This window comes from Microchirus variegatus (assembly GCF_963457635.1).
Source record: "Microchirus variegatus genome assembly, chromosome: 7".
Classification (NCBI taxonomy): Eukaryota; Metazoa; Chordata; class Actinopteri; order Pleuronectiformes; family Soleidae; genus Microchirus; species Microchirus variegatus.
Genome location: NC_139808.1, coordinates 27,842,899 through 27,866,370, shown reverse-complemented (window position 1 = coordinate 27,866,370; position 23,472 = coordinate 27,842,899). Strand labels below are relative to the sequence as shown.

Here is a 23,472-nt window from a genome sequence, read left to right as displayed (position 1 = left end):
AAAAAACCAAGTGGGACACTGTCTCTTTAAGAAGCCCCCACCTTCTGACAACAGGGGGGGCGTGAGCAGAATCCAGGAACAGCGATTGAAAAAAAAAAAAAGCTCCACCAGTGGACGGTTTCAAGTCCCCCCCCCGGCTGAAACCCTGCCTGATTTGTGGGCAATGTTGGGGATGTAAAAAAAAAAAAAAAAAAAAAAGGAAACCGGAGCAAAGAGAGAGCGCAAGAGGGAGAGAGAGAGAGAGGGAGACAACACTAACTGGGTAGCTATGGAGATGGTAGCTTTTCCTGGTCGCTTTCTTTGACAGGTGTCGAGTGGGATAAAAACAAAACAAGTGCCACAACAGCTTCCAAGATGTACGGCAAGGGCAAAGGAGCCGTGGTCCCCTCCGACAGCCAAGCGAGAGAAAAGTAAGTCAATGAACGCAGCCACAACACAACAAGAGTGAGTGTGCTAGCTGGCTAAAGTTGCTAACTGTATCTATGTGTGTGTGTGGAAAGCAGCTCCAGCAGAGGTGCGCCTGCTCTGCCAGCTCTTTTTATCTATACTTATAAGTTTTAAGCTTCTTTTTTTTTTTTTTTTTTTTTTTTTAAGAGAGGAAATAAAAGTGTGTGTGTTTGTGTGCACTTTAGCGTGCACTGCGAACAACTACACTACACTACACAGGCATGGCTGCTAAGTTAGCAGCTAGCTTACACTGGCCACTTCCACTCTTGCCGTGTGTTATTTGTCCCCTTGTTTTGTCTTTCGTGCAAAAAACACACAAAGTGTCAGCGCGAGCAGCTGAAGTTGCGGCACTTGTGCGCGGTGGTTGCGCGTGTTTCTGCACAGTTAGCGGAGAGCCGCACTCTTCTTCCCCTCTGTGTGTTCGGGTCTTGTCGGTCTCAGTGTCGGGAGCAGAGGGGGGAACAATGCATTCGGAGTGACGCTGCTATGCTGTGCATGGTATGGTAGCTCAGGCTGGCTTTTGTGTCGCGGTAAAAATAGAATACAGCTGTTTGGTGGAGGCTTTGTTTCCCCAAAATGGCACAGGGACGTTTTGTTCCACAGTTGCTCCACGCCGAGCCCATAGACTCGTTGTACCCGTGCGTGCGTAAAGCTGAGCCGGGGAGCCGCTGCCACGATCCCCGCTGCGCTCAACTTTTGTGGCCCGTAGAGATTGACTTCAGTCTCGCCGAGTTCTTTGAACCCATGTTTTACGCACATTCTGTGTTACTGTCGTCAAGTGTTTGCTGCAATAAAGGCATAAAATGGTCTTTTTTAGTGTGTTGTTTGGTGTGAAAACTTAGGCGGCGTTAGCTCGGAGAGCTGTAGCCTTCCAGTCCCTTTGTCTGGCTGCATGCCTCTGTCTCGATGCCTGTTGTTCCTCGCAGGGAGCTGCATGCACATCGCACTGTCTCGATACTGGCTCTTCGACGAAGTGCAACCTTTACAGATTCATCTAACATTTTAAATCCCACCAATCTCTACTGTATGCATTCGTCAGTTAATGAAATAGTGATCACGGTGCGTTCAGGGAACTTCTTTGCTCAGAAATCAGCCTGTGGACCTGCACATGCTTTCATTAAACTTTGTCTCATCATCATCATCATAGTAACCTTGTTTATATAACACTGATCTTTTATTAGATACAGTAAAATCAAAGTATGTGAGAGATAAAAGCCATAAAAATCAGAATAATACATCTAGTGTTGGATGTTGTGTCCAAAAGTGAGTTTTAAATCAGTCCATATTGACAGAGTAAGTTAATTCTTTGTTTTAAACTTTGTGTTGGAGAGCAAACTTATCAAGAGAACCTTCTTCCATGGCGATTGAAGAAAATCTTATTCCAATATACGTGTCGTTATTGAATAATTGATCGCCTCTAACTTTAACTTTTTCTTCCTATGCTGCTCACAAACCTCTTTCCAGGTGGTGATCGTGAAATAAAACCCTCATTGCACAAAAGCAAGTGAGAGTGAATGAATGAATTAAACCAAACAAGTGTTAGAACAGCTTTTATAAACCAAGAAAAGAACAACCTCAGCCCATGTGTGAATGGCTCATGTTTGATCCGCTAACATTACTAGAGGTAAATAAACGGCAGGAGGAAGCCTGTGGCTTTGTTGCTCTCGGTGGATGTGGTCCATCACTACTCGCCGGACCAGTCAGCTGCAGGTGGGGGCGACTGAGGATGGGATAGAACTGTCAGACTCGTGTGCTTTTGCGTGAACATCAGCAGGTATCCCATTACCCCCCCAGGCTCTCGCCTTCCATCCCTCTGTTGTGTTGTCTTCATTTTTCCCCCCCGTTTGTCTCTTCATCTGCTTCCCAACTCTCGCTTCCCCATCCCTTCGCCTCTTCCGCAAAAAGTCCCCCATCCCCTCGCTTTGCCGCTGAATTATTGAGAGCGACTGGAGCGACCGCTCTCAGCTTTGCGTCAGATTTGAGAAGAGAAAGGAAGGAGACAGGACACGGGGAGATGCGGTGGGTAGACTCATCCATGTTTAAAGAGGGGGGTTTGTCGGCAGCCTCAGGCAGGATGTCAGGTGTGTCACTGGTTGTGCACCGGGGAGATTTCTCGCTCACTGCGGGATTTAGGTGTTTGAATGTACTAATGTCCCATCTCCAAACAACAGAGGGGACGGCGGAAAAAGGAGGTCAAGATGTCACCTCAGATGGTTTGATAAAGACGGGCAAATTGGGCTGAAGGACGGCAGATCAGTCAAAACGGACCACACCACCGTACCTTCTTACCCTGTCAATCATGGCTTGACTGCTCCTGCACCACGTACTGTTTCTCCCCCCCTTCTCTTCTAATTTTTCTGTGCTCCTCCATCCTCTTCTCCTCAAACTTCTCCTCTTTTTCTGTGAGCCAGGCTCCTGAGTTTTAATAATGCAGTAAGCCAGGTGCACGCATCACGCAGCCCCTTTTGCAACCCACACAAAAACACCGGTACACACACCACACATAAAAATTTCATTGAAGGCCTCTGGGAGGGGGGTGGTGGTGGGGGGGTCTGCAGTGTGATCCACATATCCCCAGACATAGGTACAACTCTTCCATATATGGCATATATATATTTATATATAAATAAAAAACACAGTAAACCTGCAGTGTACTGGGAGACTGGAACAATATCAATATTTGAAGCGTCCTATGAGCCTTTAAAAAACGTTCAGGATCGGTACAGATGGAAGGAATCGTGCTGCAGGTGTTCAGGTGTGATTAGTAACCTGGAAAGTGCAGGTGTGTGTGTGTGTGTGTGTGGGTGGTCCGGTGCGAGGCTGACCTGCATGTACTGGTGACTTAAACTCTACACCAGTGGTCACGGAGAGCTTTGTGACCTACAAATTGGTAGGAACCTCAGAAAGTGGTCAGATTCCCCTGGCTAAACTGTGTGTGTGTGTGTGTGTGTGTGTGTAGTCTTCGCTATCGTCTCGATCCTCTTAAAGAGATAGTTCAGGGTTCTTCTTTTTAATGTCATGGTTGTTTTAAACAAACTTATTAAGTTAAACCACTGCTGCCTCCATCGCTAAGTTCAAATGTATACTTTTGTGATTTCACTGTTTTAGAAAATCCTTTTTAAAGACCAGGACTATAATTTGAATTTAAGGCCTTAAAATGTCTTAAATTTTCCTAAAATCTCATAAAAGGTCTTAAAGGTGCCATACGTAAGAATATGGCCCAAAACAGTTACTACATTCAAATTCATAATACTGAGGTCTTTTAGGTTTCGTTTTCTGACGTAACTGGTAACCCGTGGTTGCACGGCAACTGAGACTCTACTGACTGCAATGATTGGTAGCCGGCGGTAGGTGGCGCCACATGCCAAAACATGATTTCAAAACATAAACATGATTTGCAGTCTGCAAAATATATTTTTTAATGCAAATATTTTGACTATATTGTTGTTGTTGGTGAGTTCAGTTTGTTATATGAACATTATTCCTGAGTCTCTGTGACATATTAGGAGGATTTTATGGCCAGTTGATTTAGATTTATTACATAATGCACCTTTAAATGCAATTTCGAAAGGTCTTTAAAAAAATCTATTCACGTTGCTTTTATTTAAAACGTGCATTAACTTCAGTCTCGCTTTGAAATGTTTTCGATTTTTGAGGATGCTAGCATAACTACAACACGGAACTAAAGTAGGCCACCTGTGTTGCTAGCTAGTGTGCTGTGCGCGCGCTGCGGTGCGTTACAGCTTAGCATAGCATAGCAGAATAAAAAAGCAGAATTAAAAAGTCTTAAATTTGACTTGTTGAAACCTGCAGAGACCCTGAATGACATAAACATACCAAACGAGGCATATTTTATCTGTGGACTTTGGTGTAGGGTAGTTAGCGGTTGTCAAACTCCAGTTTCGCCTAGTATAACTACAACTAGAGTTCTGCCTGGCCTACCAAATTAATTAATTAATCTTCAATTTCGCAAACTTACTTATTCATAGAACAAGATTTGTTGTACGCCAATCAGCAACACACAACACAATTTGCTAAAAATTTCCATTGTCCGTGTTCTCCGTTTCCAGGCAATTTTGTTGTCACCGTAACTATGACTGAATACGTCTGTCAATTACCTTTTTTGACGGAGAAGAGAAGGCGCCAATGTCATTAAACACAAACTGTGACTAAGACTAAAAATCTCAAATGATAAAATAGGAGGCAAACAATGACATAGTCTTCTGTCCTTTTTTAATACAGGACATGCTGTGTATTTTTCCTTCCATTCCTACCAGCGATGCAACCATGAATGCTTTGTAGTGATTGACTGGACCTAGCGTTGCTCTTGCACCGTGACTTAGTAATACACAGAAAGGGAAAATTACATGAAGGCTGCAAGAAAATTACATTGACATTTGGATCTACAGAAAACCGGGCAGTAGTTTGTATTGTGAGGCCTTGGACAGATGCATCTTACAAACCTGGAGACACTTTGTTCAACTTAAACCTAATGTTTCATTGTGAAATAAAATACTTTTAAGGTCATTTATTGTAAGTCAGGCCATATTAGCTTATCTACAGTTTTCATAAAATGCACAGAACATTATTTTTGCGCTTTTTTAAAGGCCTGTCGGGGAGTATTGCGTCGTCTATTGGTGCTTAGCTAGCTCTGTGTTTAGAGAGTGTATTATCCAGGGGCTGTAACCATATCATTTAGTACCCAATAATACTGGTATATTTACACAATATCATATTACAACATAGGATACAGTTGTGTGTTGATGTATTGATAAGGTGGTGAGCTTAGGAGTTGCTACAACATGCATTCAAGGAACCATGTAACTCGTATTATTTCCACAAACGCGTGCAATTTGGGAAAAGTGTGGAAATTAACTTGATTTTCTTGGCGTTAATAAATGCTGCTCCCTTCACCCAATGAATAAACATTTAGTTTTTTTCACTATATATCTCCCCCTTCTATTATCTATTAAATTGTGTGAACCCGACTAAAAATTGCTTCGTAAAATCTTCTCACGATTGAAATAATCAAATATTAGCTTGAAAAACAACAGCAGTGTCGAGGACTGTTAGCTTAAAAAGAGACGTTCTGCATATGGACAGCTGAAGAGCACTCGATGAGTTCATCTGTAATTCTCAATACTGAAGTTTTCGGTGTATTAGAAACATGTGTAGTCCTATGATTAAGTAACCAGCCCCTGCAGCTGTCCAGCTAATGTTCATTAAGTTGTTTTTGTGTTAAGGACAAGGTGGGATCTTGTAGTAGCCGAGGGCTCCATACTGAAGTTATTGTCTATTTGCCTATTTATATCTTTTATCGACTAGATTTGCATACTAACAATGCATATTTCAAACATTTGCATAACACGAGTAGCACGAGCAGGTCGGGTCATATCTCCAGCGGTTTCTCTCTTGCCTTCATGTGTTCACGTCATCCTTCCCTTTGACTTAAACCCTTTGGCAGCAGTAACGACTTAATAAAGGTGCACAACATTGGCTCTGACTCGCTGAAAAGTGTGGTTTATACCGTCAACCGATCTGGTCTCGTCACGTCTGGAAGCAAGGACGCTCCAATGCTCTGTTGCGTTGATCAGTGATTTCCTGATTTAAGCGTTGATCTGTAATACACGAGTAGAGAAAAGATCTTTTACTGTTTTAAAGCACACGGTGACGTGATTAAATATCTTGTCACAACAGCAGATTAAGTGGAATCCTCTACTAGCCGATAGTGGTGTAAAAATATTGATAGTGCTCAGCCACGTTATGTTTTGTGATATTGTAAAACAATATTGTTTCATGTCACAATTAGTCATTTCCATTCACTGGCTCCCCCGCCACGTAACCCTATAATAACTTGGCAGAAGTGTTATTAACGTCTTGTCTTCAGCATTTCAAACAATCCATTTAATGCATGTTGTGTGTTATTTATACCGTGGAATATGATTCACACTTGTTGTGTTTTCAGCCTAAGTCAAGTATTAAAGGATTAATGGTTTGGTCTATTTGCTTTATGATAACTTTTCTTAGTCACTTAGTACTGTAAACGTATTGACATAAACCTGTATTGTAGCTGTTACAGCGCCAGCCACTGGCCTGGCATACGTACTGCAGCGTTGAGAGTCATCTTGGGAGGTTTGGTGTGATTTCAAGGCATTTCCTGAAACAATGCCGTGTTTATGGAAACCACTTTTAAGAGCAAAAAAAGGGGAAAAGATTGGGCACGTTCCATGTGGGTAAACCCTGAAAAGTGGAGGGAGGCGGGGGAGAATAAGCAGTAAACATTTACCGCTTCCCACCCACCTAGAAATTGGTTAGGTGCAATGGCCAGGGAGAAGTAAGGGCAAGACCAACCGGCCAACCAAGCAGGGTACAGTACAATTATCCATTTATGCACCTAAACAGTCAGAATAGGTGGTGCAGATATGTATTGATATATTCCCCATTAACAAATTGGCGTTCGTTTTAGGGTTGCATAAGGGCGGATAATTCCACATTTTTGGGAATTTTGGAAATTGCTAATTGTAAAACCTCTCTGGGAATATATGAGAATGAATGGGCACTTAAATAAATATATGTTGACATACATTGTCTTCACTGTACACTTTGACAACTTCACCAGCAAAGACGACAGTGGTTTAAAAACAAAGTGGACAACAGCCCGATTATCTCAAAGCCATGTTTCATTGATCAGTAAATTGACTAATGATGGGGGGACTATGACACTGAGCTACTGTCCTTCTCATTAGGACCTTATTGGCCTGTCAGAGGACTGTCTGCTCTGGGCACACAGGGCACTGTCATATCCACGCTGCCGGTCGATTGATGGTCCATTAACAGCCTATTAAACACGGCTAAGTGAAGGAGTTAGGAGTACAATGTTAGGCCAATGGGGGTTTCCCCTCTCCTCAGCATGGTTCTTGTGTCCATTAATAGACTCTGGTAGATTGCTGTTTTCAAGTGTGCCTGGCCTGTTATAATGGCAACGATTTAAAAGAGCTTTTGAAAGGCTGTTGGAATTGGTGAGAATGCTTGCCATGTACAGCTAATTCTTTAAGTATGTGCTGCGTTCAGTCAGGACTTACCTTTTTTTTGTTTTAGCCGTTGTGATCTGAGGACTTTCACAATATACTCGTGGTATTTTTGTTCTCGGGAACATTTCCATCAACCTTATGTCCTCTGGAGGTGCTCCGTAGCATTGAGGTTGGAAATTGGTAGGAATTGAAGGGAATATGATCGGAAATTTACATTATCTTTAGTTTAGAAAGTGCCTGGTCGGTTTTTCCCTGTCCACATAGTGCCGCTTTGCATTTCAACGTACACAAAGACTGCCGTTCACGTTAAATGATGATCTACGTCAGGCTAGCATTCAACGTACCTACTCTAATCATACCACGGTATGCTTCTGCGTACACTCCGAGCTCGCAAAAGTGTGCATCGCATTGCGCGGACCCTGGTCTACTTGCTGCGTCCTGTAGTATCCCACTTCACCATCGAGTGGCGTTTCAAGTCTGGACGCGGGGAATAGGATGCATTCCTACCACAGAAGAAGAGAACAATGCTACAGCTCACTCGTACAAGTCTGGTTCACGGATGAAAGGCCCGTCGGGGGTTGAGGAGTGTATGATTGTCCTTGGCGACTTCTTCTTCCGTCAAAATGTTTTTTCTGCTAGGTTAGCGGGGCTTATACTCCACCTACTGGTGGGCCAGAAGTTCAGCACCCAACGCGCTGTTTGTGGTTCCAAAATCTGGGCTATGGTGAGTCCCAACTGGAGATGAACTCCACACCTCGTGGTGGTGGTGGGTGGCACAATTTCGGGGCTAATTTCAAAGGGGCGAATACTGTAGTGTGTAACCCAGGCTAATTTACAGATGTCCCCAAAATGCCCCACATGTCGACGACTGGCAGACATTAGCTACAGAAGCTCTAGACCAGACAGGTGCTGACAGGTGTGTGTGACCAAAAATGTTATGCGTGTGTTTAAAAACTAGTGAAATAAGGCAAATGATTTATGTAACTTGAAACGGAGTGATTTCATGTTCCAGGGTGGGACCACCCAGGTCGAGCCATTGTATGATAAATGTTGATTTATGTTTCATTCGTCAGAGGGAAGGAATCTGCTTATCCTGTAGCTCTGTGCACAGTGTCAAATACACATGGCGTTCCCCCCGTATTTAAGCTCTTGTTTTGCAGAAAGACAATTCATCGTTATCACTTGTGTTGTTTTCTAAAATTGCTGTTTTTGAAAACAACAACCGATCATTTGTGTGACTCCGTTAAAGCTGATTTTTTTCTGTCCCATCCTTCTGGCCTTGTATTTCCGTGTGTTTTCATGCGTTGGCGAACAACGTTAAAGGCTACATCCATACCACCACTCCATTTGAATAAAACTATCGGAGAAGCATTTCAGCTCGATATCAGAAATCGTTTGCGTCCATGCCAACATACTTGAAGATGTACAGTCTATTGCATTTCCATCCTGGCACACTGAGCATAACAAAAACTGCATTGTTGAAAACTGGCTGTTGAGACTAAAATCGGGGCTTGAAAACCTGTGTGTTCACGGTCAGATCGGCCTTCAGGACTATTAGTCGGGATCCTTGTGGTTCCAGACTAGTCAGGTTCAAGTCAAGAGTCCAAGGCCAAGTGCATTTCTTGGTCTCTTTTGTGTCTTTGCGTTCCAGCCTTTCAGGACTGTGTGTTGTGATTTTGTGCTTGAACAATGTATGTGACAGTGAAATGCTATACTGGATGTGTGTCTGTGAAGTTATTTAAATGTAAAACTATGGGCGGTGGTACAGGTGGTACAAATGCTATTTAAATATCCACAAATGGGTTTATGTTGCTTGTGGAATCGGAGAGGAGTTTGTACATGTAGAGAATGAACTTGGCCACTGACATTTCTCCCTCTCTCTGCGTTTCAGGTTAGCGTTATATGTGTACGAATACCTGCTACATGTGGGAGCACAGAAGTCCGCACAGACCTTCCTGTCTGAGGTAAGATGGCGCTACAAACCAACTCTTGATAAAAACAGCTCATCGTATCAATCCATAACATGTTGTATTGTTAAGCTAACCCAAGTGACAAAGCCTATTTAATGGTTGGAGTAAACGGTAAAGTAGGAAGTCGTGTTGTGGTATTTTTTGATGGGTCATCACAACACTGGATTTTAAACTAACTGTGATCCACTCGCATCAAACCAATTTAACTATGGTTAATTATTGTCATGGTGAAACCTTGACTGTAGTGTTGATGCATTAAAAAAAAGAGGTCAATGTTCTGCTCCGATAAGCTACATCTGAGTACGAAATCGAATATAAACACGATATATTATGTCACTTCTTCCTCCGTTAAATGTGACCCTGCTATCGTAGCTAAGCTAAGTCCTCTCAGACACATGGTATCAGTGCAAACATGCTAAACACGATTAGAGTGCAAGGTGTTGCATCCATTTTTCATGAGGCAACTCTGTAAAGTTACACCGCCTTGTGCTCACTGTTAACCAGGCTAGGTTTGACATTAGCCGTCTGTGGACATTGGTATCCTACTGTACTGTGTGTGTGTGTGTGTGTGTGTGTGTCATCGTGGTCGTTTCCAAGGCCTTTCTACTCCTTTATTCCCTGGATTCACGAATGTAAAAAAAAAAGAGTAACGTGAGAGATGAAAATTGACAGAGGCAGAATTGATGCCCATCTCCACGTCGGAGGCCACTGACAGTTTGAGACTGACTGATTATATGTTCTTAACCCCAGGACCTGCAGACATAATCCTCTCTCTGTTGGCTGCAAGTGACTCTTCTTCTTCTTCTTCTTCTGCAGATTCGATGGGAGAAGAATATTACATTAGGGGAGCCCCCTGGATTCCTTCATTCGTGGTGGTGGTGAGTTTATTTTATTTTCTATTTGAGCGCGGCTACATCCACACTACTCGTTTTTTTGGTCTTCAAACAACTTGAATATCTGCCGAATGCAAATTAACGCTTACTTTCACTTTCGGAACTTTCACCCCGCTGTGTTTATGAAAGTAAACTTCAGATTCACTTCCTGTTCACCGCAGCACATGCAGGCCTACTGGACTTGAATATGGTCATGTGATGTACGTGTTATTATAGACGCAGATTTACTTCTGATTTCAAAGCCGAAGCGCTAATCCTGACGCGGATCAAGTGCCATGCGCGACTCGCTATTGTCACGTGCACAAACCGTAGCTTCATGAGGGGGGTTTTGTGGCCTTCAAAAGAGACGTCATTTAAATAAATAACTAAATCTTGAATATTTAAAAGGCATGTTCTGCATGAACACTCCGATATTCAAGTATCTGGAAGGTGCTAGTCCTCACTTCTGATTAAAAAAGTGACTTGCGTAGGTGAAAGGTCGGGTGGAGTCTCAGCCTTGGGGTTGACCAGTCTCACTGAGGGCGTGACCCCCCTCCCTCTCCCTCCTCGCCCTCCTACCCTCCCCCCCTCCTCCGGCTCTCCATTTTTCACCCCCGTCCCTCTGAAACAATAGAACCAGATGGTTAGGGAATGAACCCCCCGCCCTCCACCCCCTACTCACCCGCTCGTCACCCTTTGTGTTCCCTCCACCTCCCCGTTTTTTTGGTCCTTTGTTCACGTGGGAGAGGGATTCTTCGCAGATTAACCCGTTGCATTCCAGCTCCCTTTGTGTCACCTCTCCCTCCGCCGTCGTCCTCCCCCGCTGTCATTCCTGCCCTTGGCTAAAATTTGACCTTTGGGGTCAACACCTTAAGCTCTGATTAGCAGTTTCACTTACTTTAGGATGTCGCTGTAAGTAGCCGGGTAAAGAACGCGCCACGTTTCAATTCTAAGCCTAAGTTAATTGACTCTTTATTTTTACTTTACTTTAAAGGGACACTGTGTAGTATTTATGGGTTTATATGACCCAAAATCCACTTTTTTATACATATTATGTGCTCCTGCATTGTCTAGTCGCTGTATAATATTCTTTGTTTCATTTTCGTAGTGTTTCAAAAAGTCATGTTAAATAACATGGTCGCGGGCCGCGGTTGCATAGCCACTGTTGGCAGCGAGACGCCATGTTTCTACCGGAGCCTGTAAGGACAAATGCGAGAGAACAAATCAAGCGTCTCTTTACTTGTAGCGGAAGTCCCGCCTCCTCTCTCTCCGCTTCGTCTGCTACGGCCACGGTAGCTCGCCCTCTCCCTCACCTCACGAACCTCATCTGCTGACACGGAGAAAGACGACGAGGACGACATTTGACCGGCTGTGGATACCGTAGTGCTCAGGGAAGGGAGGGGGTGAGCAGAGCAGCAGGTCTTTGTTGTAAATTTCAGCCTCTCCTCTAGATGGCACTATAAACTACTTACTTCACCTTTAACTAAAATACAGTTCTTGTGAGTATATAACTGCAATATTGAGACTTGAATAAAAGCCCTATTGAACATTTTTTACTTCTATGAGTTGTGTCTGCATTATAATAATTATATTTTTTGTAGTACTGGACACGTTAACGGCGCTAACAGTGGTTAACGGCGCTAACAGTGGTTAACGCACAGTGTGTTTCCATGACAACTGACCGGAAAAAGACGTGCGTGTGATGTCTTGTTTACGTGCCACGGCACTGGAGTCCAGGCACCGTTTACCCATTAGCTCTGTTAGCCCCGTTAGCTCCTTTAGCGCACATAGCACGCCTATAGTCGAACTGGAGCGGTCTGTTTAGTAAGCGAAAAAAAGCAGCGCTACAAATAACCGGTGTACAGTGTACTGCGTATGTGTGCCTCTGTTTTAAAAGTTTAGTGTTACTTTAGAGAATCATTTTAACAATCGCGAGTCACGTAAACATGACGTCACGCGTATCTTTTGTCATGGAAACGCTTGATGTGTTAACGCTGATGCCGTTAACGTGCCCAGCACTACTTTTTTTAAGAAGGGAATTTTTCTCATTTTAAGCAAATCCTGTGAAAACACCAAAGCATCTTAGTGCATTCTGATGTTCATGTGGCTTTCTACTAAAATCTTTAAGAAAAAGTCTGTCTGAAACTGTATTTCCGCAGATGTTTGGCGATCTGATGTGAATGTGTTTCCAGATCTGATTACGCAAACCTCATTCAGATGCGGTCTGGGACACGTGACCACATTCTTTCACATGTGTAAACACAAATGTGTCCTCGGCACACGGTGAAGGCACCTTCAGTGTCGCACTGAACTGAGACTATTTTTACACTTCTCAGCCACAATGTCCATGCTGATCTCCTCATATTTAAGTTTGGTTCCATCGACGCCTTTATCATGACTCTGCACTTCTTGGCTCCCTCCGGCTCGTCTAGTCTTAACTTGTGAGTGAAATGACGTTACATGTTCATTTGCATACAAACTGGAAGAAGACGAAGAAGAAGAAGTGGAATCTTATCTTGTGTGCTTATCACAGGAGACGGAGCCAGGGCAGATTTTTAATGCCAGGTGTGAACAGAACAAGTCAACACTGTCCTCTTGTGATTGGATCTCTTGGGACAGATGTTCATACCAGGTCTGAACGGGACCTGAAAGATACTCGGAATATTACTTGTAGTATTTATTGGTTTATTATTGTTTTGTCCTTCATTAACCTCCCTTTTAACCGTTTTACATCTACCGGTGACACCGCAAATTACCGTAACTCCTCGTTAATTTGTGTAATTTTAATCATTTGAACTGCCCCTGAAAGCTGTGAAAAAACACTAAAACTATTGTTTACAAGATTCGGATTTATTTACACAGAATATACCTCTAAAACTTTGCTAAACTCCCAAGAAACCGCACCAAAAGTTTGACTGAATCCTCCCTCTGTCACACAAACGCCACCTTCTTCCTACACGCCACTCAGTCATTACCGTAATGCATGTATTAGCATCAGAAAGCCCCGTTTCACAGCTTTCAGGGGCAGTTCGAACGATTAAAATTGCACGAAGTAGGGAGTAGTTACGGTCATTTGAAATACACATGCACCCGTGGTGTCACCGGTGATCCCTGTGGTCGTAAAAGGGTTTGATCAGATCTGGCAACCCGTCATCTGTTGTTTTTTGACCTGGTTGTTATTGTTATTTGTGGAGACCTAGGCCGTGTCAGTCTGACCCATCTTTAAACAAGCGGTTCCCTTTTTTTTTTGAGGAAAAGTTTTTTTTCCTTCTTCCCTTTCAGGAGCATCAGAGCACAAGGTCGCTTATTAAAAAAAACGTTGCCGTAGAACCGCTTCGTTTTTCTAAAGCACACACACTGCCCCACGAAAATTTAAAAATGGAACACATCTTTAAACACCTGTGGATGTAAAAGTAAAGACTTGTAAATATACTCTTAAATGGTCTTAAAAAGTACAGTGCAACTCTCACCTCAGGGGGGTGGCTCTGCTGAGTCAGAATAATGAATGTCAGAGCGATAGAGCACCATCAGCAATAAAAAGACCAAGGACATGTTTTAATAAAAAGGAAAATGAAGCCATAGAATAATAATTTTAAAGCATACAAGGCTGGGCAAGTCTAAAGACTTGGTTTAATGTTCTTGCTCAATGAAGGACATTGACCTCAATTTTTGCACATATTTGAGGATAATTAATAACAACTTTTGTTGTTTTGTACAGGCTTATATACTTGAGAAGTGGAGCGTCTTGAAAGGAAAATCATTTCTCTCATTTTGGTTCATCTTTTAACTTTGGTCCTTACTTCGGGAAAACTTCTCATTTGACCGTTTTTGAAAATAGGAAATAACATTTTGGCCTGAAGGGTTCAAGTCCACCAACTTCCCTTCGGTTAACGCGTCCTTGAGGGACAACGCGTTGACACGCTGTTGTCCTCGCTGTAGCTCAGCCGAGCGCTCTGACCTTCTCATTAAAGGCGGTTACGTGAAAGCAGCAAAAGCTCCACAATATTTGGATATCATCTGAATCAGGTGTGTTGGAACTTTGGCAACATGTAAAACATGGCAGGGAAGTGTTCCCTGAGGACCAGGGTTGGGAAACACTGGTCTAGAAGAACTTGTTAGCTTCATATCAGCAGTAATCTTGCGATGTATTGCCTTCTTTTTTCCGACAAAGACGATAATTCAACCGTATTATCAGTGTTGGAAACAAAAAAGACAAAAAAATGCAGCAGCAAAGCTCAACTCATAGTTCAGTCCAAGCGGAAACGATTCATAATTCATTAATGGCTTTAAAGTTGTCGAAAGCAATACATGGATACGTTATAGAAGAATAATTATACTTGCTGTTTCCAAATATCCTATTTATACAAATCCAATCCAACTGTATTTATAAAGCACTTTAAAATCAACAACAGCTGAAACAAAGTGCTGTACATCAGAGATGAATAAATAAACCATACAAACGTGTGACCTAATAGACCTAAGAACAAACAATAAAACAATAAAAATACTATAGAAAATAAACGGGTCATACAATACAAAGAAAAGCTCAAGACCCCAAACAGAAGATAACATAACTCAACAAGTATTGGACATTCTGTTTATCAGTGTTGTTGTTGCTGCAATCCAGGGTTTTGAAAAGACGACATTTTACGGTTTTATTTGAAGTTTAAAAAGTTAGTTTGTTAGTTTAAAAGCTCTCGTTCCAATATAAGAGCCTCTGTTTATTTTGTTCCAGTGTTTTCTTTTACTTTTCTTACAGCACTAGTTCAGTAAACACTTCTTATTTGCTGGTGCGGCTAAATGTAGCCGTTAGCTTCCCGTACTGTCCCGTACAATTTATATAAAATTCAGACTGGTATGTGATGTGCGTTGATTTTGGAAATAACATTCAATGTTTAAAAGTTTAAAGTTGCAGTGCGTAAAGTCGAGTAGCGATAGCGGAAAGACGCCGTTAGCGTTAAACTGTCGTAAAACTTTACACTGCTCACCTCCTTGGCTGAAAACCTCTGTCACTCATGGCAGAATCTCAGTTCATATCTGTTTTTTAGCTTTAAATAACGTAACGACTGAGAAACTATCAGGAAAAAATACCTTTTAGTGCCCTGAATCTACTTGTTCCCAGGTTTCTTCGTACAAACTAATTGTGGGCCCTGTCCATGAAATCCATGCACAATGATTGATTGAGTTAAGAGTTGTTGGACAGGTATAACACACACACACACACACACACACACACACACACACACACACACACACACACACACACAGTGTCGGGTATTGTTGGTGGGTTAGGTGTGCGACTGAAAGCGGTTCTATATGTGTAATTGTTGTATGTATTTGTCTGTTCTTGTACGGATTAAATAAGCAAATTCCTTCACAATGAGGCCTTTTTACCAGTCAACACTTGTACGGGAGGTTATTTAGGGACAACTGAGGCAGTAGTAGTTTGACTTTTGGCTAAAAAAGCCTGTGTGTGTGTGTTGTACGGGTGTCAGAGGGCTGGTGGAGGGGAGGGCGACACTGGCCCTCTGAAAAATCTGCTCAAGTGCGTAAGAGGCAGTTTTAAGAGCACTGTGGAGATAATGAGAGAGTGTGAATGGGTTATGAATAGCTGTTACACATTTGCTTGTATTGCTCTGTTCAATGACCTTTGACCCCCCCCCCCCCCCTCTCTCTCTGTCCCCCTCCTCCCCTCCTGTTTCAGTGTATTCTGGGATTTGTATTGTGCGGCTCCAGACCGGAGGGAGACATGCGAGCACTCCAGCGAGGCCAAGGCCTTCCACGACTACGTAAGTCTGCATTTTTAATTTAACAGCTACTGTCTTTTTTCCACATAATGCAGTACCTGGATTTTCTCTCTTTGTGTCTTTTACCTCCGAGACGGTGTTTTAGAAATGCTACATATATTTATATCGAGGTCAAGTGTGCGGGAGAGTCTTGAAGTGGCATCCAGAGAGAAGAGGCGAGGTGCAGACTGGTGCTCACCTCAAGGACATTTGGACAAGCAATAAATTCAAAAATCAGTCTCAAAGATGCAGACGGCAGCTCGGTAGATAATCAACATAAGAATTTAAGATTGTTTTATCGTAGATTAATCTGGTGTATGTACAGAAGCGTATTGCTGTCACACATACAAAAAAGTGGGGTGTTCAGTATTGCGTTATAAAGAGAAACTATCACGTTATTTCAAGAAACTATTACGATATAACGAGAAACTATCACGATATTTTGAGATGAGATGTTTTCACGTTATTTCGAGAAACGATTGCACTATAACGAGGAACTATCACGATATTTCGAGATAAGAGTTTTTCTCGTTATAACAAACTATTACGTTATTTCAAGAAACTATTACGATATAACGAGAAACTATCACGATATTTTGAGACGAGATGTTTTCATGTTATTTCGAGAAACGATTGCACTATAACGAGGAACTATCACGATATTTCGAGATAAGAGGTTTTCTCGTTATAACAAGAAACTATTGTTATAATGAGAAACTATCAGGTTATTTTGAGATGAGATGTTCTGTCTATTACGCTATCACGTTATTTCGAGAAACTATCGCAATATTTCAAGATGTTTTCTCGTTATGAGAAACTATTACGTTATAAATAGAAACTATCACGTTATTTTGAGATGAGATGTTTTCACGTTACTTTGAAAAACTATTATGTTATTACGAGAAACTATCAAGTTATTTCGAGATAACAGGTTTTCTCGCTATAACGAGAAACTCTCACGTTATTTTGTGAAATTATTAAGATATAACAAGAAACTCCTGATATTTCGAGATAAGAGGTTTTCTAGTTATAACGAGAAACTATCACGTTATAACGAGAAACTATCACGTTATTTTGAGATGAGATGTTTTCAAGTTATTTCAAGAAACTATAACGTTATAACGAGAAACTATCACGATATTTCGAGGTAAGATGTTTTCTCGTTATAACGAGAAACTATTACGTTATAACGAGAAACTACCACGTTATTCCGAGAAACCGTTAGGTTATTTTGAGATGAGATGTTTTCACCTTATTTAAAAAAAAAAAAAATTCCATCTCTGAAATCTAATCCAGGAGAATTATGTGTGTGGATTTTTGACTGAGAAGAGATTTTTTTTTTTAAATTCAGAATGATGGCGCCACTCTACATTTAGTTTTCATTTAACCTTATAGTGCTCGTGTGTCCTTGGTGGATTATTTGTTGCCCTCAGTTGCAGTTGAAGGAGAAATTCAGGGTTATTTTTTTCTTTCTTTTTAGTTCTTTAGCTGCTCCTCGCTGAGGTCAGAGATTGAGCATAAAAACAGTTTGTTGGGATTCAAGGTTGTTGCCTGCGGATGCTTCAGTGCATCTGTTGCTCTCTGTCACGACTGCAACTTCCTGCCCAATAATAATAATCATATTAATAATAATGTACAGAAGTGTGTTTTAACATCCTGAGCCAACACTGTTACTGTATCCTCTGGTGTGTAAATGCCATGTGTTGTGATTGACACTCGTGTGTGTGTGTGCGTGCACGCTCTATAGTGTGGGGAGATAATGGAATAGAATTCTAATCCGGTAATCCCAGCACTGGACTGAGGCTAAGCCAGGGATTTGTGTGTGTGTCTGTGTGTGTGTGTGTGAGTGTGTATTTTGGGACAGGGGGCATGTTTGGCACTCGGCCCAAAGACGGAGGTTGGAGGGGCTCGCACCCTAAGTGCCAGCCAGTATGCTAGTTAACCCCGTCTGTGTGTGTATGTGTCTGTGTGAGTGTGTGTCTGTGTGAGTGTGTGTGTGTGTGTGTGTTTGCTTCCGTCTGCTCCTAATAGTGATGAAGAGAAGGATATGGGAAGGGTTTAATTTAGGCTGCAGCCCCCCGAGGCTCGTCTCTGAGCGTAGGTCCTTTTTCTCCTGGTTTCAAAAAGAACGAGCCGGTTCGAGGCATCGGCAGAAAATACAGGAAAAAAATAAAAAAATAAATATTCCTCCTTCCTCCCCACCTCAAAGAGTTTCTTAGTCTTTTGTGGATTGCTAGATTGCAAGCCAGCATTTAAAAGGCATTATCACAGTTCTCTCTGCTGGGTGCAGAGACTCAGCAAAAGTTACTGTTTTTGGCTCGTTTAAAAAAAAGAAGAAAAAAAAAAAGAAAAATCCATGTCCTGACACAGGTTATAAACAGAATGCTGGGCTTGTTAGACGTGTACCTCAGGGGCAGTGCAGGTGAATCCACCAAACTTTATCGTATTGGCCTTTTATCGGCACTGCATTTTCCTGTAGACGACAAATAAGTGACTTAGGAAAAACGCATGTGACTTCATGTTTACGTGCCGTGCCACCGGAGTCCAGGCATCGTTTACCAGTTAGCTGCGTAGCTCCTTTAGCGCCTTTAGCGTGCCTACACTCGAACTGGAGCGGTCTGCTTATTAAAGGAAAAGAGCAGCGCTACAAATAACCAGCGTAACTGTGTACTGCGTATGTGTGCCTCTGTTTTTAAAGTTTAGCTTTACTTTAGAGACTAATTTTAGCATTCGGGAGTCATGTAAACATGACGTCACGCGCGTCTTTTCCCGGTTAGTCGCCATGGAAACGCGTTTTGCGTTAACGTGCGATAACATCGATGCCGTTAACACTATTAATCGCAGCTAAAACATTAATGACGTTAACTGCCGCTAATGCGCTAACCTGCTAACGTGCCCTATTTTTTTATTTTACATTTAGTGCCGTTTCCGTGTTGCGTATTTAACAACCTTACAGACCCCCGATTACTTTTAAAAAAACAAAACATTTTTAATAACTACCGAATTTCTGTGATAAACGTAAATACTTTTACGATAACGCACAATTCTGCCGCACCAGTAAGAGCCATCCAACTGTATTTACTGACACACACAAATAATAAATGGGGCGTCAGAGTGAGTTGCTTGTTAGTTGACTTTGCAGAGCTTAGAAAGAAAGTTTTTCCTTTTCTTCATATATATATACATATATTTATATATGTATATGTATATGTATATGTATATGTATATGTATATGTATATATATATATATATATATATATATATATATGTATATATATGTATATATATATACATATATATATACTTTCATATCAGAATTCTGAATTTTCTTGTTTTATTTGATGATATAAAGTTGAAACTAAAAACATGTACCAGCAGTTTATCTTTTGCTTTCGTTCGTCGCTGCATCAACAGACGATCATGCAACATCATGTCATAACTCCAACCAGGTGTGACTTTTAACCCATTTAAAAATCTGAATTCCAGTTTTTGAAGCCTCCAGAACAGTGATTCATCCGTCACCGTGTTGGTTTTGCAACCAGAAATACAGAGGCGTCACCTGTAACCAGGTTTTTATTGGACGATACCAGGTTGTCAGTCACGTTGGTGTCCTCAAAATACCCCAACGCTAACGTTATGAGCTCGAGGAAAACCTGAAACTAAGGATTGAGGCAGTTTACTCATCGGGAAATTTAATACAGAACCTCCTATAGTTGTTCATGAAGATGATGATGATGTGTTTTTACTTAATTTGTGCTGCTTTAAGGACTTTCCCCACAATCGTTGTCTCTTTTTCTTATTCACGCTACTACGTTGTGCAGACGTGCAGAACTTAGTCAGAACTCTGCTGTGTCATGGGGGGAGTTATTAAACATAATATTTTTGTTGTATTCATTTGAAGGCTCCTGTGACATTTAATTCACATGCATTTAGAGATGAACAACAACAGCAATAAATCCTTTCCATTCATTTTGATTTGTACTATTGTCCTTAAGAATGTCGGAAATCTTCACGTTGTCATCCTTGCATTAGAATAATAGAGTAGTTGATTTTTTGTGTTGTGTGCTAATGAGGCATCTTTGTTGTATACTGATTACTAAATTGAAGCTTGTTTACAGGCGTAAAATATGTCTCTAAACGAACCACAATTGCAGATTTGTCAGATGTGTCAAACTCGAGGCCCGGGGGCCAGATGTGGCCCGCCACCTCATTTTATGTGGCCCCGCGAGTGATTAATTGGTCTTAAAAATCTGTGTTAAAATAGGTCTATACTGCTTTAAGGCATGCATTGACCATCAACTACATTTCCCACAATGCATGGCGATTGCGTGACCCGCAAAGTGACGGCATCCTGGCACTAGATCGCAAGTCTATCATTTTATATGCATCATGCGACGAATAAGAAATAAATATAGAAAGATATTTAGCGATATTTTATTTTATAATTGGTTACATTTAGATACATTTATTCCGTATGACGGTTACATCTGGCCCTTTGAGGGTAACAATTATGTTGATGTGAACCCCTGGGCTACAGTTTCTTCTTTCTTTTCAGCTTTTTGAATTGTTCTATAGTCTGTAAGAATGTCTTTAAGTTGCATTGGAATATATATAGAGTAGCTGATGTTTTGTGTGTGTGCTTTTGTTGTATACTACTAAATTGAAGCTTGTTTACAGACGTACATTATGTCTCTAAACGAATCACACTTGCAGATTTGTCTGTAAATCTGCAATTAGAAATTTTCCCCTTAATCCTTCAGCCATTCTATACATTACACGTGTGCACGCTGTGTTGTGTGTGTGTGTGTGTCGCCATTTCTTCATTCCTTCTGGTTTTTGCTACCTTTTCAGACCGATCTGCCTACTTTCCTCTCTGTCGTAGCCCTGCTCTTCGTTTCATCTCCCTCTCTGTGGCGTGTTGTGCAACTCCAGCCTGTTCACATCATGTTTTCATGTTCAAGCAGCTTGTGGTTTTTTCTGCGACACACCACCCCCCCCCCCATCCCTCCATCCTCGCATCTGCATCTTTCCTCCCTCCCTCCCCCCTTCTCTTTTCTTCTCCATATTCATTCTCCTCAGCGTATGCAGCCTTTTTCTTCTTCTTCTTCTTCTTCTTCCCACTAATGCTTTACTTTATCTTTCACCCTCTCCTTAACCTAACACACAAGTACGCCTCTCCTCATCTCACTCACCTTATCGCTCTCTCTCACCTCCACCACTGCTACCTTTTTTTCCCTTGGAGAAGATTGATTGGCTAATCTAGCTGTTTACCCACAATACCTAGTGGTGCTGAGGAGGTGAGGCCAGTGCAGACGACGAGAAGACGCATTATTTTAAAAATGGAGCTGAGTGGGCAAATGTCAAAAACGGAGAGGGAGGGAGGGAAATTGGGCGGATATGTCTAATTTTCTTTTTACTTTTAAGTCAAGTAACAGTCAGAAATCTGTATATGTGGAATTATGGTTATTCAAATAATATAGTTCTGTTACACTTGACTCAATTATGATCTTAATGTTCAATTAAAAACACTGTAATTTGCTTTTCTAAATCCCCTTTGTCACGGGGTGCAAAACCAAAGATTCATTCAGCAACTAACACTTATTTTCTTAATTAATTGGTTCGCTAATGTCAGAAAATGTGTTTTCCCAAACCCGTTTTGTTAAAAGGAGCAAGAAAACCTGAAAATATTCACATTTAAGAAGGTGGAAAATCAAAAAACACAACAGTGACAATTCATGTAGTAACCATTTAATACACATGTTATCGTTGCAGTGATAGTTATGAATCTTTGGGTGGCTCACGATTAGATTCAAACGATTCTCGATTCAAAAATTGATGCAATGCATAGTGTGTTAAGGCAAATTGTGGCATCAAAACAATCCAGTTTGTATAAGATCATGTGATAATGTGATCACACAAGGCAAACTTAAGACAAAAGTTAACATTTATTCATTCAAAACAAATAAAAACTGAAGTACTGTACAAAAAAATAAGTTGCGTAAATAAAAGCTTAGGCTAACTGCCTTTTTCTCCCAGAAGTTACAAAAATAAACTGTGAATGTGAAATGTGAATCGGTTTTCCCCCCACCCCTAATATTTATGGTTAAAAAGTGTCTTTTTTAGGTTTATTCTCATAGATATACTTCACAAATATCTAAATCACATAAACTATACTTGCTATGCTATGCTGCATTCTGCTTGAACCTTGCGTCGTCTTTTCTCTGCCACCAAAAGGCACCAGTGTAAGTTGATATAATTAGCCTGTGTGATAAAGTTAGAAAAAGAAAAGTGCAATAATACATGTTGCACAGCCTGAATGTGTTACACCCGTGAAAGCAGCACAGATTGTTGTCACTGTTGAGAGCAGCAACTCGAGGAACTGTACTTTCTCAGTTGTGCGCATACGTTTTGTCACACATAAAGTACAAGTACTTGCAGTACAACAAAGTATTGGCATCAAAAAAAATATATGTTTTAACTACCAAACGCTTTCCTATATTTTCCGACTGAGAGCAGTACATTTTACGTAGTAAGGCGGGTGCTATAGCATGACGTCTTACCAGTGCGATGACATAACAGGCAACAAAGGAGGACACCTAGTAGCTCATTTTTATGAGATTAGACTGCAGGAGTTGACGCTGATCGCAAGGGAGTGACGTTTTTGCTACCAGTACCAGAGTACTATTTTACTGTGGTACCCTAAGGGAAGGGTGTGGAAAAAGAGGGCCGGCTATATGCTTTTACTTTTTGTTGATATAGGGAAATATATATATATTTCCATAATTGTATTGTATGACTTTTAACATGCTTTTCTCCAAAGAGTGATTGGATTTGAAGTAAAACAATCCAAGTACAATATGTGGCATTTGTCCTGGAGTAAAAGTATTAAGAAGCAGAATATTGCAATACTAAAAAGTAACTTTAAGGTGTATTTAAGTAACAGCACTTCAGCTTCACTGCTTAATATCACTTGATTTAAGGCTGAAGTTAGGACAGTGACCATCGACTTCACAGCCCATGTAAAGGCCAATTTATACTCCTGCATAAAGTGCCGGAGTCGTAGACGGAGTCTGAGAGCCTCTGCGTCGTCTCCGACTGCACAAAATATTTTTTAAGTGTCCGTCACTCCGTCAAGGGACAACGGAGACGGCAAGGGCTGCAATTGGTCCTCAGGACAGGCCGAGCTAACGCTGCGCTGTGCCGGCCACACACTGCGGACCGAGCGTCCACAGAGCTGATCACCGCCGACAACCACATGTTAAGTTAGGCTAATTTCTCGCCTCAAATGATCTTAAAACTGCATTCCGGGACACAGAAAAGTGAGAAGCAGCTAACAGTCTCCCTCTCGGACGCCATTGCTCACTGT

General features: G+C 41.5%; 1 protein-coding gene across 18 annotated transcripts in view; it reads left to right on the top strand.

Annotated features, from left to right (window-relative positions):
• Positions 1 to 286: 286 nt before the first annotated feature.
• LOC310929690 (single-stranded DNA-binding protein 3) overlaps positions 287 to 23,472 on the top strand; it is a gene marked incomplete at its 3' end in the record, with an annotated part of 40,870 nt that continues 17,684 nt past the window's right edge. For all 18 annotated transcript variants that reach the window (XM_083892515.1, XM_083892521.1, XM_083892518.1 and 15 more), the window contains exons 1-4: positions 287 to 410; positions 9,370 to 9,442; positions 10,265 to 10,326; positions 16,025 to 16,109. In XM_083892515.1, coding sequence (XP_083748641.1) covers positions 355 to 410; positions 9,370 to 9,442; positions 10,265 to 10,326; positions 16,025 to 16,109 — 276 coding nt within the window. In that variant the 5' untranslated portion in view covers positions 287 to 354. The remainder of the gene's footprint in view (positions 411 to 9,369; positions 9,443 to 10,264; positions 10,327 to 16,024; positions 16,110 to 23,472) is intronic.